This window comes from Molothrus aeneus, chromosome 5, assembly GCF_037042795.1.
Source record: "Molothrus aeneus isolate 106 chromosome 5, BPBGC_Maene_1.0, whole genome shotgun sequence".
Lineage (NCBI taxonomy): Eukaryota > Metazoa > Chordata > Aves > Passeriformes > Icteridae > Molothrus > Molothrus aeneus.
In genome coordinates this window covers 41,894,829-41,914,447 of record NC_089650.1, presented here as the reverse complement: position 1 = coordinate 41,914,447, position 19,619 = coordinate 41,894,829, and the positions used below count along the sequence as shown (strand labels likewise).

At 38.1% G+C, this 19,619-nt stretch overlaps 1 protein-coding gene across 2 annotated transcripts in view; it reads left to right on the top strand.

Annotated features, from left to right (window-relative positions):
* The window catches only part of PDZRN4 (PDZ domain containing ring finger 4), a 229,995-nt gene that overhangs the window by 128,033 nt on the left and 82,343 nt on the right, over positions 1-19,619 (top strand). Inside the window, exon 1 of one of the 2 annotated variants that reach the window (XM_066549829.1) lies at positions 3,920-4,189. The exons of the other annotated variant lie outside the window; for it this stretch is intronic. Coding sequence (XP_066405926.1) covers positions 4,121-4,189 — 69 coding nt within the window. The 5' untranslated portion in view covers positions 3,920-4,120. Of the gene's footprint in view, positions 1-3,919; positions 4,190-19,619 lie in introns of those variants that run through there. 2 annotated transcript variants of the gene reach the window in all.

The following is a 19,619-nucleotide window of genomic DNA, read 5'->3' as shown; positions in this document are numbered from 1 at the left end:
TGTTCCAGAGAATATTGCATTTTGTCATAGATACAAATTCTTAGTTTCTATGTTCAAGCTTTTTCAAGTATGGTCTGATGACTGTAGAAAATGTACAGCATTTTTACTTTGAGTAAGACTTTCATGTACCTCGTAGGGATTGTGGTACGATTTTCTAGTTTATTGTATTTGCAAAAATCCGTTCTATTGAAGCCTAAGCCCATTTCAATGACTTTGTGCTTCCATAGTTTGCACCTTCATTTATCCTACTGGTTCATATATACATTATGTTATTTTAGAGTTCAATCTGGCTAGCATATATGCAAATTCTGAGCCTTTGGGTTATATTTACTCAAGGTTTTTAAGTTTTTCCCTGCAATCATAGGTCTGGAAGTTTCTTTGTTTTTCTAATATGCCAACTGACTAAATATCCCAATGGACTAAAAGATCTACCCAGACTGAGGTTAAACTTTATGAGTTCAGGCCTTTGTTCAGAACAGTGGGGATATGCAAAAGTTTTCTCCAGTTCCATTTTTCTTATGATACTTCTGTTTTACAGCTATGCAGCCCTTAGACTATAAATTGCATTGCCATCTGTTCTGTGAGCCAGATTTCTGGGAATTCCTCAAAATTTATGTAGTAAATGCTGTGGGGTTGGTACATCAGGAGGACAGTGAGAATTCAAGGGCTTGCAAAGAAAACTTGGAATTCCACATATACTTCACTAGGTTTCACCACTGACTTTGGACCAACAGCTTCATTATGCTTTCTTAAAATGAATATTATAGTTTATTATGTGTCTTTCAGTGTGTGATAAAGAAGATATAAAGGAGTGAGTGGCCTTTAATTTGCAGTCATTGTCTTTAAATTTTTGCAATGATAAATATTCAAGCATGGGTGCTCATAATTAGACATTGCTGTACCTCAATGAGGTAACTTTATACCAAATATAAGTCATCTCCTAGATACTTAAAATTAATTAGGGGACCTAAACAAAGGCATGTTGTTTGAAAATGTTAACAATTTTTGTTGTAACTCTCTTAAAATTAAACTGGTTTGACTGTAAATTATGATTTTAGTTTTTATGGTAAGATTTAATGGTAGGAAATTATCATAGAGAACTCCAAAATTAAGAAAAGCATTGAATTATTGAAATATCTATGAATTACATATAAAATAAGAGTGACCTGATTATGTTTTTGTACCTTTTTGATCCCTTTAGCTACAAAATGTTGGAGGGCACTAACAATGAAGAAGAGGGAAAGAAACTGTTTTCTTACAGTTAAATTCTTGACATAACTTGACCAAAGTACATCACATAATTCTTTTTATAGTTCTAGCAAGTTTTGCCTTGAATATTGTTATACACTGCACAAAGTTTTGTATTTTGACCACACGTATGATCAAAGTTGCATATTTTGATGAAGCTCAGGAACCTAGAAGTACACCTTTCCTTCTCTAATAAATCTATTCAGTCCTTCAGACTGTGCCCATTAGTGGTTGCAGAAGCAGAAGACAGAGCCTTTTTACTCTGTATGAGCAGAGGGCAGGCACTTGATAAATTAATGGCCAAGCTTATGTTGTCTCCAGAGAAGTAGACAAAAGAATCAGAGAAAGAACAAATAGACACTGTAAGGGGAAACTGCTGAAAGCTTAGCTGTGTCTTTCTATTGCTTATTTCGTCTATTGGTTTTTGTTGTTGTTTCTTGTATATAACTGGAATCCTGTAATAATGTGCCCTTTTTCCCCTGATATTTTAAGAACTAATTTTAAGAAACTATCAAAAATATACCAAGGTAAATAATGTTTCCTTTCAAAAATGTAGTTTAGCTTTCAAACTGTGTATGTGTCAGAGAAGGAAGTTGTGTCAGTGGAAGAAGAGAACACTTTCGTCAAAAGATGGCATGGGTGTCCTTGCATGACTGTTGTCTTGTTCATTGATCTGACTTTCTTAAGTTCAAAATTTACACATCTGAGAATCTTTCTGCACCTTAGAATACAGAAACCTTCAAAGATTGAGTTGATGTTTGCTACATGGGTTTAAACCTCTCAGGGTGAACAGCATTGCATGTGAGTGTGGAGGAGTAGAACAGAGGCTGATTCTTTCGAACAATGATGAACCGGCCTCCATGGTTCGTCTTTGAAATCCTTGGGCTTTGGAGGAATTTCATAACCAAACCTGCCTGCTCAGGTTCTTCCACCAAATGAAAATTAATCTTACTGTTCTGTTTCAGAACACTGCTGGAAGCTGGTATGTGAAGAGCTTGCTCTGTTAATGGTCATTATTAGATTCTTCCTGACTCCGCACATTTATTAAAGGAGATGAAATTTAATTAAGATTTAGTCTCAACCTATTTATAATTTACCTAGAGGTTCTAACAAACTTTACTACTATGCAGAGTTTGCAGCAATGGCCTAGTTTTTCCTGTATGTTTCTCTGCTTGGCTCTCGTCCTGTCTATTAGGTAAAATTAGGGCCCAGAAAATCGGATTATTACATCCCAAGGGGCTGAACTGATAAGCAGCACATGATTGTTGATCTGCTTGCTACCCGTTGTTGCTGGTGTTTGAGGTGCTGCTAGATGCAAAGCCAATTTCTTATCAATTACTGCTCATTAGAATAATTTACTGTTATTGATTTTAAATATTTGACAAAGCACTTTTAGGGAACTGCACCCAAAAAAATAGTAGCTGTACATAATTTCTTAGTAAATGAAACTCTTTAGGGCCCAGTGTTAATCTTAACTAACTGGTTTCATTGGTTTTAAAGTAATTATTTCTGCTTTGGATTCCACCTGCTATCCTCTCCAGATTAAAGATGTTTTTAAATAAGCACTTGATATAGTTCTTAATGAGCAAAGTTGCTGAGAAAGTGAAGATAAAAAAGGAGCAACTTTTTCTTTTTCTATCCTGTTTTTTTATGGCTTGGGCTTTTTATCTTGCATAACTATCATTGGATTATATGATGTACAATACAGGAATTAATGTCAGCCTTGAATTAAGTGTTATTTCCATTGGCCTTAATATTTAAGCTGTGGGTTTAGTTTAATTTTAAATTTTCCTTTATACACACTTTAAGAATTGTGGCACTATTAAAATCTAATTTACAAATGGTAAAATTGTATATAATGATATGTTAAAATAATAGCTTTGATACCTGGGAGTCTGAGAGGGTGTATCTGTTGAGTTTCTGAGAAATCTGGCCTATAGTTACAATTAATCTGTTATACATGCAAGAAAGAGACTTGAATGTGAGATTATTTAATAAACAGTAAAATGTGTGTCTATACGTAAAAAGCACCAGGTCAGGCACACCTGCATTTCCACATATCCTACATATGCACGATGAATTGCTATGGAGTTATGCCTTTTATGAGTACAGTGGAATTTTGGCTAAATTTGGCCGTGTCAGAGTTGGAGCTATCAGTAAAGCCATGTGGGTTAATTTTCTCTCCTGCCTTCTTTAGTTTAAATTTTTAGCAACATCAGTTCAGGTTTCACAAGCACTCTCCTAAAATGCTTACAAATATTTTAAATGTATTCTGTGATCCCTGTTGCACAAGGTGGAGACCTAACATAAGACTTGACTTGTGCTTTTCCCACCTCCATTAATGAATTAGTCTCACAATTACTGTAAAAATTGAGATGAGTGTGGGTGAAATGCATGCAGCTTAGTCTCTCTAACCTTAATAAACAGAGTTGGTATTGACACAAGTGAATTTTGTTTAACCACAGTACATTTGCTTCTTAATTAGTGAATATTCATCTGTCATCAGCAGCAGCTATGACACCCCTCCCTGCTAACACGTTCTGTCATAAATAATCAATGAGACGCTATTAATATTCATGAGTGGGAATCTGTGTAGTCATGTGCACTGATGCAGAGACAGGGGGAGTGTTGCCATGAACTGAGTCGAAACTCTGTGTGTGTATACGTGAGTGTAAGATAGTTAGGGAAAGGGAAGAAGAGCATGCTGCCTCGCACTGCCCTGCCTTGTGCTTCCAGCTAACAGTGCCTGTGTGTCGGGGCTCGAGTGACTGATGAAAAACAGTAGACAAGTCTGGAGGGTGATTCCCCGTCAGTGCATTTGCCTTTCAGTGCTGGGGAAATTAGAGGCTTTGCTCTTGTGCTGCTTATTAGGATGGGCTGCAATCTGTGCACTTTTCAGAAGAGAGAGGAACACTACAAACTGCTCTATGAAGTTTCACAGGTGAGTGCAGAGGATATTGCCAGCAATCTCCAGAGTAAAAATGTGTGTGCTTTACAGACAGTAAGTAGAGATGCTTTTGTTTTGCTTTGCCTTTTTTCTGTCCTTTGCAAAATTGCTTGTGAAATTGTTTGGGGGGAGATTGGTAATTATTAGTATTTTGGGTGCCTGTTGTTTTCTGCTCGTATGCCACTCCCCCTTCAGATGACTTCCTGTGGGATTCTTTTAACATTTTTGTGCATCTTCTGCCAAGATGTCAGTCTTATAGCAGCACTCTCATTGAACCATGTCGGTGATGTTTTAAGGGAGCCCTTGGCTTGGGTAATAAGACTGATTTCAGATAAATCGCTCTGCTGCCTCTGAAAGCCTTAGGTCTGTGATCTCAGGTATTTTTAAGTTAAGGAACAAAGTTTTTATGGTATGTCTGTGCTGGCTGAAAAGTGTGTTAAATTTTCAGATTAATTAATTAAAATTGGAATAATTCTGAAATGTGTTGTCACCTTTAAACAGGTACTGAGTACAACAGGGTTCCATGGGTAAGGTGTGCTGCTCGTTCATTCATTGTTTTTGTGTTATTTCTGTATTCTACTAGACAAAGATCATAATCCCATTTAGGTATTTTGGTGTCTCTTTCAGCATCCTAACAGTGTAGTGCACAGCAGAGTAGCAGTCTGCTGCTGCTCCGCTCCCAGCTCCCTCAGAATAAGATGAGAAAAGATGAAACAAGTACTTCCCCATAATAGCCCATAATTTTTGCTCAGATCCTATTGAATCAGTATTTGATTTGCAGCTTTTTGTTTGGTTTTTTTTTTCCTCTTGGCATAGCAGACTCACGCATGCTAAAGTTTAGTGCCTTTCAGCATCTGTTCTCTCCCTCTCTATAATTTGTTCTGGCTTTGATACATTGCCATTGATAGAGGCTGAGCACTGGCAGTTTTGGACTGCACTGCTGCTGACAGGCAGTGCAGGGGAGAAAAAACAGCTTAGAATGTTGGTGGTCTATTGGCACAGCAGCAGCTAAGTGCCCAGTGCCGACTGGTTCTCTCCGAGTTCCTCCTGACGTGATTCATTTCACAGTGGGCTAATTACAAAGTGGATTCTCTACACATGAAGCAGCCTCCTCAGTTGTGGTGTTAATGCACATTTTCATGGTAATGTGATCAGAGCCTCATTAGCCAGTTTCCAGAATGATCCTCTGCATTAATTAAATATAAAAATGACTCTTTTTATCACCATAGAGAGGAAGAAGAAGATTAACATTGTTAATTACTACTGGGGGCCATACCTCTGCATCATTTTTTACCACAGAACCAGCAAGTGTATTCAATCCTAAAAGAGTGTCTGTTTGCAGGTAGTATGCCCATTGCCTTGCCTGATGAAGATGGTCTCTAGGTGGAACACTTCCCTTTAGTTCAATATTTAGTCATAATCCCATCATCATTTTTTCTTACAGCAACAGCACAGGGAAAAGCATAGCAGCAGCACATTTCCCTCTCTTCCCTTTCCCTCTCCCCAGCTCTGGATTGCCAAACTGATCTGAAAGTGTAAAATGGAGTAGAGTAGGTCAGTGTCTGCATTTCTGTGCCAGGGAATAAGAAATGCAGGTTCTGCTGTGAAAGGAATCAGACATTTCTTAAAGGGCTGCGTGTGGGTATGGGATAAAGACTGTGTCTGGTTTAGAGTAAATGCATTTTCAAAATATTCCTTGCAGTAATGTTGTAAGGTGGGGTTTTTAAGAGATTCAAGAGAAATTCTTCCCTCTATCTGTTATCTTCTCTGCTATTGAGTTGGAGTGTCCGTGGATGTGAGCAATCAAGGTGCAAAATTAACTAATGCTTTCACTTTTTACTCTGGTGCTTGCCAGATAAAGTGTTATCCCTGGGAGGATCTCAGGGATGTTCCTTGGGGAGTTGAAATGCAGTAAACCTGGTGCTGCCTCTTGTGCTGTTAGGGAAATGTCACTGATAAGGTGCAGAAGGAGAGCAGAGAAATGACTTAGTGTGCTCGCTGCCACATCCTGTGTTCATCTGTAAACTCATCCCTATCTTTGTTTCAGTGTGTGCAGGTCAGAGCCCAAAGGATACTGAGCATATTTTTAACCAGGTGCTGCAGTAAAAATCAGGTAGTGTCTCACACCATAACTGCTTCTGTGTACAATTCTGATTTGCTGCTGGGAAGGGGGAGCAGCAGTAGAATATGATAAATTAAATTAAGCCAAGGCAGGCATTACTACTTGATTTGCAAATCCCTTTTTAACTCTCCAGTCCTGTAATTCCTATACCACAGGCTGGACTCTTTCATCTACATGATTTCTGGAGAGCTTGGGACAAGTTAGCCTGTCAGGGACATGAATTGACTGAGGATGAGCTGCGGCTCACTAGCATATGTGGATCAGATAGATTAATTTATATTCGTATAAAGAAGCAATCCTAGCCTCATCTGCCACCTTTCCCATGCTGGGCTACCTGATACTGTGGGTGGTCTGTGCACTCATACACTTAAAAATATAGTAAACAAAGGAAAGCATGTTTGCAGAGGAAAACCATGCAAATGCTTGCAGTGGAGCAGGTTTCTGTGACTGTTTTTAGTGAGGTCAGATTCAGCATCACAGGGATTTTTATTGAAGAGCTGCTGGAAAAGGAAGACATCATTAGAATATGTATAATTTCTCACTCCTTCCCCCATTCCTTCACTCCAAACTTGTCTTTTGCTTGGTAGCAGTTCAGAGACCATGGGGGCCATCTCCAAAACCATCATTTGCTGGTATGATGGATATGTTTATTTAGATAACTGTGTTTTGTACATGCAGATTGGGATCAAAATAAAAAGTCAAATAGTCATATTTTAAGAATGAAAGCTTTTAAGATACCACTATGCATTGGTGGAGGACCCTCATCCTTCTGAGTGCCTCTTCACCAGTCCTCAGCGTGGCTCAAGTTTATTTCTTGGCTTCACTGGGGGAAGGTATCAGGCATATCTCCTTCAAGTTCTCTTCTCCATATGCCTACCAGTGCAGAAATGAAAGATGTCTGAATTTGAAATTTATGGCCCTACATGCTACTTTGTGAAGCACTTTAATATTATTTCCTGTGTGCTGTATAAGCAGGATTGAGCTAATGAGTGTGTATCCAGGAAGTCTATGTCAAGTCACTTAGAGAGGGTGGGATCTGGTGTATGCTCATGTTCATTAAGAGCAGACCTCTGCCATACTCAGCTGATTTTTTCTTCCACTGCAGGGGTTAAAGAAGCGAGTTAAAGTCATTTGTTAACAGCATGGTGAGGATTCTTCCCATTTAGCAGAAAGGATAAGAGAAATATGGCTAGGATTGAAGGGAATCACCAGTAATCTTCAATAGCTTTGTCTGAGACTCTAGAAAATGCAGGTTTTCTTCAGAATATTGTGGCTGTCATAAAACCATTTCTGTTTGCTTGAATTTTTGTGCTTTGTTTTCAAAATGTGGAGTTAACCCAGAAAAAGAGGAGAAAGCTGGAGAGAGAACACTGCTTTTAGAAGTAAACCAAAGAATGGTGCAAACCTCTTTTTTGAGTTGCATATTAAGAAGCAGATCTAGCTCAGGTGAGCATCGAATTGAAAGGGAGAAAGGAGAGAAGCCAGAAGGGAAAAGAGGCTATCTCAAATGGCTCACAAAGCCAGTGGTGAAGCTGGGATTAAAACTGGAAGGTTGTACATTTATGTTTCACATTTGACCTGGGATAATAGTAGAGCTTGCTCACAGCATTTTTAAATCCTCTGAAGACTGATTATGCTCTTTGCTTCTCATGTTGGTTTCCATAATTACTATAAAGTTCAAATTTTTATCATTTTAGAGTTGTGATTTTATGTTCATTTTGATATCCCTTGGGCTACTTGTACTGAGTTCTAGTGGCACAGCTCTTCAAACTCAAAGCTGCTCACAAGAGAGACATCAAGCCTGCCCACTGAAACAGCAGAGGCATTTCTGCAAGCTTCAGGAGGTGCTGCTTGCAGCTGGCATTGGAATATGGATGACTGGGGGCCAAGCAGTGTTCCTTAGCACTTGGACCTGCCTTCTCTGGTCTTGATGAAGTTTGAGTTTGTTCCAAAGATGATTTAAGGAGCTGGGTGATGCAATACGGATTTTCCCCCTTCAGCCGCTATTCTCTTTTGGTCCTTATGCCATGTGAGATATTTACATGACAACACCTCAGTGTGGGGGTTGCCACTAGCTCTCATTCTCTTTTGTAGATACCTGCCACAACTTTTGTGTACCTTTGTTTGCTGTATATCAATGCCACCTCCAAATGCCCCTCATGATTTCACCAGCTATGGGAAAGTACTAGCTTGTGTTGCATCAGCAGAAACACATTTTTGGTTTGTATCTAAGCTCTCTCTCTTTTATGAGAAATTCTGTAGCAGCACAGTTTTACCTCTGGAGAATATGAAAGAAAAAAAGTTTGAATTTAATTGTCTGGAAATTAGCTGAATTATCTGAGTTTAATTAAATCAGTAGCAAAAGTACATCTGGTTTGATCTTACTGCATTACCTTTCTTTTTCTTCTTGCTCCTCTAAATTTTTTAAACAAACAAGTGATAACCCCCCGAGTCTTTTTTTTTTCTCTAAGTAGCTCTTCTGAATATTCATATATCTATTTGAAAAGTTCAAAAATAAAAGTCAACAAACTTGCAGGAGTACTGTTTAACTGAACAATTTTAGAGATCTGCTTTATGTAATTCCCCTCAAAAATGCTCTGTCTCATAGTAGTAATGTAATAGTAAGATGTAATCAAGTAAAGCTTGTCATACATTTCCAGCCATGTCCTAAAAACTTTCTTGGCATTTCTTTAAAGAACCTCTGCTGAACTGAAAAGACTGAAAAATGAGTTTAAAAATTTGACTTCTCTTTTAGATAAGAGGTTATCTTTGTGGTTAGCAGGCACAGGTTTCCTGGTTCTCAAGTTTCCTTGATTATTTCCTTCACACCAATAATTAAGCAGCATGAAACAATGGAAATTAAATCATAGAAATAATCCCATTGTCATAATGTTTCTGCAGGCTCAGGAAGAAACAGCAGTGTCATGACATTGTTAACAGCCTGCTCCTGGTAGAGGAGCTCACTTTCCCTCACTGGATACCGTGCCACAGATCCAGGGAACATGGGCTGCAGCAGTAATTGTCCCCAGAGCCCTGGGCACCCACTCCTCAGCTCTGGGCTTTGAGTCACCACATGCCAATTGGTTAAAAGAGAAGAGACACTTTCAGGCCACCTCTTGTGTGACTTTAGGATCTTACCACCGAGCTCTGTTTGGGTGTAAACGCTCCCTGAGGAGTCCTGGAGGATTGGGATTTGGGTCTGGGAACACACAGGCTGCCTGAAATGACCAGCTCTGGCTGTCTGGTTGGATAGGGGCTATAAAGAAGACATCCATGCGTACAACTGCACATGTAAGGAGGTTGTCATCTGGTTCTCTAAAATCCTAAACCTGTTAGAAGGAGTTTTTTTGATCATTCTTTTGAGCATGATACCTGAATTACATGTCGAGTAGCTAAGTATTATTTTTGATCTCAAACCAAGAAATGATGAAACACTTTTTTTTCTGGTAAAATCCAGGAAACTCTGAAGTGTTACCACTGACTTCATTGAGGCCAAGCTTTCATTTTCTGTCCTTGTTTACTGTCTTGTAAAAGGCTTATAGTTCCTGTGCATACCTCAAGAGGAAAGATAAAGAAAGAGTCATCCTGAGATAAGAAAGCAGACAATAGTATGTGAGATAAGAATTCAGGGGATGGGTACAACACAGGCCCCTATAAAAAGCCATACTGAGATTATATCTGTAATCTGCAGGGATATTCTTTGATTCTACAATTCCACATGCAATGTCATGAAAATTTTTAAAAATAAGTGGTTCAGATACTGAATAACATGATTTTCTCTCTCATTTTACTGTTTGTTCCTTGCATCTTGAATTTAGCAATGTGGATTAAGGATTCTTCTAATGACCAGATTTTTATACATTTTTACAGAGCCGTCCTTTCTTGAGGCTTTCTTCCTGATGTGATTTGGTGTGGATGTAATCCTTAGGCCTATGGCAAAATGTATCTTTATGTGAGCTCTATACATCAGTGATGTGATGAAGCCAGTCTTGCTACCTTGAGCATTCTGTCAAAAAAGAAGTATATTTTAGAGGTTCAGTATTTTTTTTTGTGGTTCATTGAAGAGGAAGGGCATTAAAATGTCAGCCAAACACAACACCATGGATGTGAGGTTAACTGACAGTAGATTGTTTCACCAGGTTTCTCTCAGGATCTGAGAGTTTAATGGGGATGAATGCAGCAGGGCTTGGTGAAAACTAGCAGTTTTCCACCCCTGTCCGGTTCGGCTGTCTGTCTCTGCTCGGACACGGGTAGGGTGGTTTTTGGGTGGCTTGCGTTTCAAAGGACGAGTCTGGACTCTTCCATTTTTCGATCTTCAGATTGTTTATTATTTCTTATCTACAAAATTTTCTGTCTGCCCAACAGAGGTCTGATCTGCAAGGCAGCCAAAGGCACTCTGACCACCCACGGGGCGGTCGTGTCTTTTTATACTGAAATCTACGCACATGATATTTACCTTTATTTCCCAATACCTTTCACCCATATTAGCAAGTGCACCTTCACCGTGCACCAATCCCCAAGTGCCAACATCACCACAGAAAATGGATGACAAGAAGAAGGACGAGACACACCCTGATCCCTCCATCTTGTCTCCATAACCCCCCTGTACCAAAAACCCTAAAATCTATATTTCACCCTATAAATGTGTCTTTCTTGCACCCTTCACTCTAAAGTGATTCTCTTGTCCTCAAACTGGTGTCACTTCTGTAGATGGATCAAAATCAAGCCACCAAACACTCCTGGCAACATTCCAGGATTTCCGAGACCCCCCCAAGGGTTCTCTCGGTAACTCTGGACATCCGGAGTGATGTGCTGAGTTCCCACACACCCCTAGGGATTTGTTGAGGTCTTATCAAAATAATTTTAAAAAAATACTGAAAAATTCTTGGATCTTTGGCTTTAAGACTATTTAGCTTCAGATTATGTTTGACCTGTTATTTTAAATGGCATGAGCTTTTGTAATAGTATTTGCTTTTCTGTCAACCCTGTAACTTTCAACCCACTGGTAATTTCAATCACAAGGCTTTTCTCATCTTTTAGTCTAATGCAAAGTAGTTTGATGATACTCCTAAGTAGATTTTATTTTTCAAGTGCGGGAAGATTTCCAAGTTTGCTGACATCATCTCAAAATATCAAGACATGAAAGAATTTAAGAATTTCTATGCTGATAACTCTTGATACATTTACTTTGTGGTTGCAGTGAAGATAGTTACTTTTCTATTTTTTGTGTAATAAGCTTGTCTTTTGTTTTACTTTGCTCAATAACTGTAACAAAACCGAGTCTGTTAAAAGAGGATACTAAATCAGCTACTGTTCAAAGGTTATCTATAGTATTATTATAACAAATAGTGGATCAGAAAGAGAATTTTAAAAATACTTGTATGCTATTTCTAGGACTGGACCTAGAAATGGAATTATACTGTCTTTATATATGTAATGCACACAAAGTGTTTGTATTTTAGTTTAAAATACTGATGTGGAGAGGCAGAGAACAGGGTGACTATTTGGCCATTCCTGCATAATAGGATGATGTAGACTTCCATGACTCCCACTGTTGTGAGTTTTTATTGTTTAACTTTTACGAAGTTAGGACTTCCTAAAAGTTAAACAATATTTTACATATTCTTCTCTCCGGTGGAAAAAAAAATACATAATTTTCTTCTCCGGTATGACAGTTGGAGGTTTTGTTTGTTTGTTTATATGTTTAACTGAAAAAAACAAACCCTGATAATAAGCAAAGTGCAGCAATTTTTTTAATTGTCTTCTGAATTTTTATGGTAAAAAATTCAATTTTTTACTATAGAAGTGGCAATTTTTTTAATTGTCTTCTGAATTTTTATGGTAATAGTTATTCTCTAGAGGTTTTAACCATGACATTTGACCTCTGAAACAACATAGGCCCAGTAGAACAAGTAATCTTCCAAACCACATCACTCAAGAATTCCTGTGCTTCAGGTATATTAATGTCAGAGTTGAACCTGAGAGGATTCAATCTGCAAACAGTCTACAAGTGTCTTTAATTTGTTCTGGATAAAACTTAGTTTTTGAGTTCTTCACCTAGCTGGAGAATTCTTTCTTCTTTGTTTCATACTTTTCAGTATTTGGGAGGGGGGGTGTGGACTGTTTGTTTGGGTTTTTTTCCTAGTTCCTGGAATCATAATTTTTTGTAAAAACTACTTTTCATTAGTAGCACTATCATTTATGATCAGTGTGAAAAAACTTGTAAGTTGCAATCAGGTTATTAATTCAGTTTATGAAATTTGAAAGGAAATGGGATGAACTTAATAGATAATGTTTAGAACCAGTGTTACTCTGGTTTGATATTCTTCTGCATATCTGTGGTTGGCAGCATTGCTTGAGAGGTGAGGCTGAAACCCAGCCACAGGGTGCTGGCAGCAGGGCATGGCCCTGAGGAGGAGGGCATGGTTGGGCTCTGCACTGTCAGGGCTTGCCCAGAGAATCAGTGCCTGCAGGAGCCAGCCATGGCTCATGGTTCCAGACACCTCAGAGCCAGGCTGCTCCTGGCCAGGATCTGCAGGCATGCCTCCAGGGACTGTCCTGCTTGCAAATGTCAGTGCAGCTTCTGTGTCCCTGTGCATCAAACTGGGGAGGCTCCTGGGAGAGAGCCACAAACCTGCTACATGTTCAGTTGCTCTGTAATGTCAGAAATAGGTACTGCAGTGCCAGAACAAGTGTCCTGAGGACCACAGGGAGCATGGGATTGGGTGGATTTGGCTAAATCATTATGAGGACTGAACAACTGATATAAGCAGAGAAAAGGATTCTTTTTGGTTACCTGTAATATAACAGAGCAATTGACTGACCCATGTTATATGTTTGATTGTATTTGTAATGTGCTTTTTGCATATTATAGTGATGAATTTGCAGGGAAAATTGCTCAGGGAACAATCATTATTCAGGTCTTTGACTACTTCCCCATGGCTAGAATGTGAAATATTCAGATTCCTCATGATATCCCGAGTCATAGGAACTGCCAGCTCAAAATAAATTGTAATGGAAGAAAAGGTTGATTATTAGTTAAAGTTCAGCATTTGGAATGCATTCTCAGAAGTCAAGGTTGCTGAAAGTGGGGATGACATCTTCCATTACAATATAGTTTTTCACTTGAATTTGTCATGTAGTCTACTATTACAGCTGGGAAAGATGGAGACAGATAAGTTTATAAATCTTTATTATAGGTTTTTTATTATTATTAGGTAATTAGGTTTATTATTATTATAGGTAAGTGTGGGTGGTATCTACATTGTTTCTCACTAAGGAATCTAATTCCATCAAAATCAAAATGCTTCATAAAAAATTCAGATATTTCTTCAAACATGGACTTACAGAAAAAACATGGGGAAAAAATTCCAGAAATTCATGGATGTTATTTATATATCATCATAATTGAATATTTAGGTCGATTAACTTTTGAAACGTATACAAGACTTTGTGAAACAGTGTGTTATTTCATGTATGAAATTTGGAAGCCAAAAGTGAGTCTAGTTTTTCCTTTATCTAAAATTGTTTTGCTCTTCCCAGAGTTAGGTGTACTGTTTGAAAAATCTCAGAACTTCTCTAAATGTGGAATTTCCATTCTCTCTGGATTTCCCATACTGAAATATGTGACTTTCTGGGGGGAACTCCTGTCTATGTGAAATTGTATTTGCCAGCACACACTTGCAGAGATTTGTTTGAAAGCAGTCTCTATCTTGTGGGAGAGGAGGGAAGTGGCAAGAACAGCTTTAGTAGCTGTAAACAGCTTCCAATAAGGTACTTGACAGAAAAAGAATGCACCACCCACCATTAATGCATATTGTGCTGCTAGAGAGGAATTTTGCCCTGTTTAAGAGAATTTGCCAAAATCTGTCTTTCTCCTTTCTGGATATTGCATACCACAGGAAGGGTGATTGGAGTATACTGAGGTATAGGGCCTACTTGGTGCAGCAGTGGGACTTAGAGGTCTGGCTCTAATTCCTTCTCTTGTGGGTATATGTTAAGAGGTTCTGGTTTCTCTTTTCCTGTTCTTGTAGAAAGTTCAGTATTATTTAAAGCTTAAAGATTACCTGTAGAGATCATAGCAAGTGGCTAATGAAGAAACTGACTTAGCATTGCCTAATAATGATGATAGTGATCACAACAACCATCATAAAGTGCTGGATGGAGCCACTTAGCATTTTTTGGTAAAGTTATAACACAAGTGGATCATTGCAGGAGGGTATAGGCCTGCCTGCATTTCCAATTCTTCCTCAACATACAGAAAGGGTTTGATTAGGTTTGTTGGATGACTGTTTTTTCCTTCATTGTACATTAAACTTCAATTTTATTTAAATTTTCATTACAATTTCCCCAGTACTACTTCACAGGCAGCTAATGGGATGTGCTGGTTTTTTATTCATGTATTTCATTGTAGTATGCACATCAGAGGCTTTTTAGTGTGAAAGAATTTCTAATTGTTAATTTGTTGGTATTGCTTTCTTCAGATCCTAGTAGAAACAGGAAAATTTTGGTATTTTTTTCATCAGTAGTAGAGTCCTGTTGCTGTCAGTTCCACAATATATTTCATATTTCAGGTGTGAATCTGACTAAACCATTTAAAACCTTCTTGATGAAGTAGTTTGAAGTTCTTAACATAGGAGGTCATTCCAATTTATCTCCAAATGACCTCTTTCTCCCCAGATTTATGTATTTCCCTGATTTAAAAATGTCATTTGGTCATGTTCAGAAGGAGAATGTCTTTGAAAGCCTGACTTGTAGGAATATGATGAATAGTGACAGGGAAAGGATTTTGCCCAGTGAGAAAATACCAAATCATGTAGCACTGTAGTTTCACTTACTAAATATTGTCCAGGCTCTATTGTTGAACCCTGTGCTGCCAGTGTCACTTTGTCAGGATGCTTTCTGTCCTGTGACTAGTGGCTTCAAATGTACTCATCCATCTTCTTGTCCCATTACATTTCATGTGACTGATGTTCTGCACCTATTAAAATTGATGGGAAAGAACAAAGAAGAAAAATGTGCCCTTCAACTGATTATGCCTTTGAAAGAGCAAATGAGACTCCACTGCTGTTTAGAGTAAATGGAACAGTTATTTCTAGGCTTATCTATATTACTTTATTTTAATATTAGCAGTAGATCCCTTCGTTTGGGTTTTTTTTTTCCAATATTATATTGAGAGTAGTAAGTTTGCATCAATATTGTCTCATTTAATATTGTGACAATGAGTGAACATACAAACTCTCTTAGATTTATCAACTGCCTCTGGTAATCCTGCCTGTGAGATATTGCTACCATGCCTGAATTGCCCTCTTAGGAAAGGATGGAGGCATGTTTGACTAGCCTGGGCCTTTCCTTTGAGGATGAACCCATTGCTTGTCCACAGTTCAGGTATGCTGGGAGAGCACTTCTGTGGGATGTCACAAGGTTCTGCTTGGTGGTAAGTGCTTGCTTACCTTAAGTTCTTCAGGACAATTAATGGTAGACTAGAAATTCAAAAGACTTTGTAGTGTTGGCTTTATCTTTATTTCCTGGATAGAGATGGCTTCACAAAGTGCTAGTCCAATGTTTCAGAGTTAGATGAGGGCCATTAGCCAGCTCGATGGAGAGGACACATGTCATAGTTACTGACAACTGAAGGCAAAACACTGAGGGAATTCATAAGGAAAAGCTCCCAAGTGATCAGTATGTCTGACTATTTATAGAATTATGACAGCCTTCTCAGCATAGCAGCCAGCAGTTCTTTCCCATTTGTGCATAGCAATGAGATTGTAAATTCTTCATTTTTTCAAATTTTAATTTTGACTATGGGCATTTGCATGTCCCCAAAATGCAACATAATGGACCTCTTTAGGCTCCCTTATGTTCTTGTAGAGATTTCAGCAAGTGCTGTATGCAGCTCTATTCCCTTTCCTAGTGGTACTCAGATGCATTAAAGTTTATTTCCATGCAAAGTTCAAATATGTGCTGGATTCGTATATTTCTGTGCAAGGAATTTGGGTTTCTTAGACTTTGTCTTGATATTAATCCTTCGTTAATTCAGGCTTAGTAGGTATTCTGTCTGAAGCTCAAAAAGTGTGCTTGGCTTGTGGGCTGGGAAATGCTTCCGAGACTTGGGAGTATTGAAAGACTGTTTCTTACACCATAATCTGTAATTATTTAAGCTTGCTGATAGTCTTCAAATCCTGTTGCTTTGTCCAACATTTTTTTCAGTCTGAAGATGGTGTACTGTGAAGTGGATAATACTTTTAGGTTGGGAGTGGATTCACTTGGGTTACTATAAAGACAGTTGTTCCCATCTAGAATTCCTGAAGAGGAATTTGATTAAGATTAAAATAGGCAAATAGACTTTAGGAATCTTAATTTAAAAATTTCTCTGTGAGGTCTCTTCTCTCTTTAGTTACTTATTTGACCTCTAGCTGAGAGTGGATTCATGATTTTACAATAACCTTTTTACAGATAATTAATGAAATGAGTAGAAGTTAAGCAAAAATACAATGGACCTGCAGTCAGATCCTACTTAGTACTCTAATCTTAGCAGGACAGTTCTAGACTATTCAAAGCACATTCTCACCCTTGGCATCACAGGCACTTGAACAAGTAACCCCAGGGGAATAAATTTTATATTGCCTCTCTATTACTCTGTGCTAAAATGACTTATGGAAAAGGGATTGTGGAAGAACGCACCCTGTATTTTATCTAGGGCAGAAATGTGCAGCAGGTAGCTGATGCTTTGAAATTTGCACCCCAAAAATGGTTTCCCAATGCATGTGTCTTCAGTGGGATGTGAAATAGGTTGGAAGTGGGAGAGAAATTTCAGTTTACCCTTCTGGATTGCAGTGACTGCAGCAGCTGCTGGGACTAGGTCCCAATTAATTAATTCTGTTGCCAAGGAAAACCAGTTCTTAGCACTATACAGAAAGGTCATCATGCAAATAGTAGTGCTGTTGATTTCTAGTATGACTTGAGAAAAAATAGGTCTCAGCCTTCCACTTCCCCATACCTTGGGAAATTTTAGTTGCAATTTACTCTAGGTAACAGATTTTTAGAAAAGCTGCTATTCCTACACTTTTGATTTTGAAAACACTGAGAATTGCTTATCTTTTTTTTTTTTTTTTGTAGTGAGGAAAATCTGAATGCAAGGGGAGGGATGAGACAATTGGATTTCCTTTTATTGCACAGGAACACTGAACAACACTGACAGAATATTTACTCCTGTCTCTTCCTTCTAATTTGATTCTCTGACTACCATATCAATCTTTGTTCATTGGTGAAACAAAATTACAGTATCACAGGTGTTGTTGCTTGGGCCTCTGCAACAACTAAAAGATGTGAAAGAATTAAAGATATGAGCCATTCTATAAGATTTATTTACCAGTTCATCCACAATGAAATGTGCTTACTGTACAAAATGTTATGAAAATGTTCTTCAAGCCATGTCAAGCAAAAGGTCTTTTATGGTTCCTATTTTTCTTCTTCCAGAGAGAGATTTGATAAGTTTGGTATGGATGTGTTCAATACTGGTAACTATTGAATTCTGATTGACCAGCTTTCTTTCTACTCCCCAGAACATGTATAGTCATTTGAATAATACCAATTACACTGGCATTAGTAGCATGTACAACATTCTGGAGAAAACTTTACTATCCTCAGTTAAAGTACTGTGAATATTGTTCCAGGGGTAGTCTGTTTTTTCCTAGTGGGCAGTTAGATCTTTTACCTTGCTACTAAAGAAGAAAGCACAGCATTGCCTTGCCTCACCCTGCATGGTTTTTGTTCAGCCCATGCAGAAGGAAGACAGGTTCACCCTGGCCTCTGCTGAGCAGGATGTGACACTGGTTGCAGTATTTACAGGGTGCTCTCTTTTTTCTTGGGGGATCAGAGGATGATCCATAAGCAAGCTACTCTCATGGTTACCTTTGTTCAATAGGTCTGTACTGGTCATCCCTTCCCAGATATGCAGCTGTAGGCAGAGTAAAGATACATGACCAGTTGCTCTAAGATATTTTTCTCTTTGTCCTTTCAGCTGTCTGCATGCTTACAGAAAACAATATGCAGAATTAAAACTTCCAGTAAGGACACTTCTATAAGTGTAGTGGAGGTTTATGTTTAGATCAGGAAAAAAGTTATCCTTCTAATAGATTGGCAGTATGTTGAACCATTTGAAGAACAGAGGCAGAACTCCAGAGAATATTTTCCTAACATGCTGCTGGAAGCACAAGGTACAATTTTTTTCCTCTTCTTAGAAACAGGCCCATAGTTATAAATCTATTTATAGATTTATAAACATTATTCTTATTCACAGAATACCTCACACACTCAAATCTTTATTAAGTGAATTATAGGCTGTGTAAATAAGTTAGGAAGTAAATCATGTATCAGGGATAATCACCTGGCTAAAACTCCAGGGCAGCATTTTTGCTAGGACCTCTGAGAAAGTAAATTCATGGCAAATACTTCAAATCTTCCCAGTTTATAGCTCATTCACAACCAGCTTCCAGAAAATACTACTTGACACAGATCAGAGTAAGATGATGCTAAAAATTCAGAAATATGTTTACGGTTGCAAGTTTTACAACTTTCAAAGCTGAGAGTATATTCAGTAATATTGTCCATATACCTCTATTGGCTGCAAAGTAATGCAGCTTGTGTTACTCCAAATGAACATTCAGGGATTGGAAACTTGCCTTTGCTTGAGAATTTAGACCTTACTTGCACCTGTCTACACAGTATAAACTTCTGATTGTCCTTTACAAATACTTTAGCTCCAGAAGCATTTTTTAAAATTGTTGATACATACTATGTTCACATTTGCAACTAAATAGTTCCAGTAGCTTAGGTAGTATGGCCATAGCAGGATTGACTTTCCTTATTTTTGTAAACTGCTATAAAAAAATCCAAAATTTTAGAGCTGTGTTTGTTTATTGAAGAAAGGAAAATTCAATTAAATATTACATTTTATGCCTTACTATATGTAACTCATTGATACTGGGAAACTGAGAAAGCAAAGTCCTCCATCACCTATATCCAGGAATGTGGAGAAAATAGTCATTAAATTAACATTAGTTTAAGAAAAATGAAACTTCTGAGCCAATTACAGTTTACTGTTTAGACTGAAACAAAAAATATGACCTTTGTTACAGAATGTGTGACTTGAGCAGGCAGTTCCATATAAAATTGAGAAGCTGCAAATGCTCTCTACTTGAGTGATAGTGAATGTGCGATCTTAGTTCTGCTTCATTAGCCCCTAGTGAATGAGTGGTAAATTTTTCCTATTTATACATTTCTGTCAGGGGATCATAAACA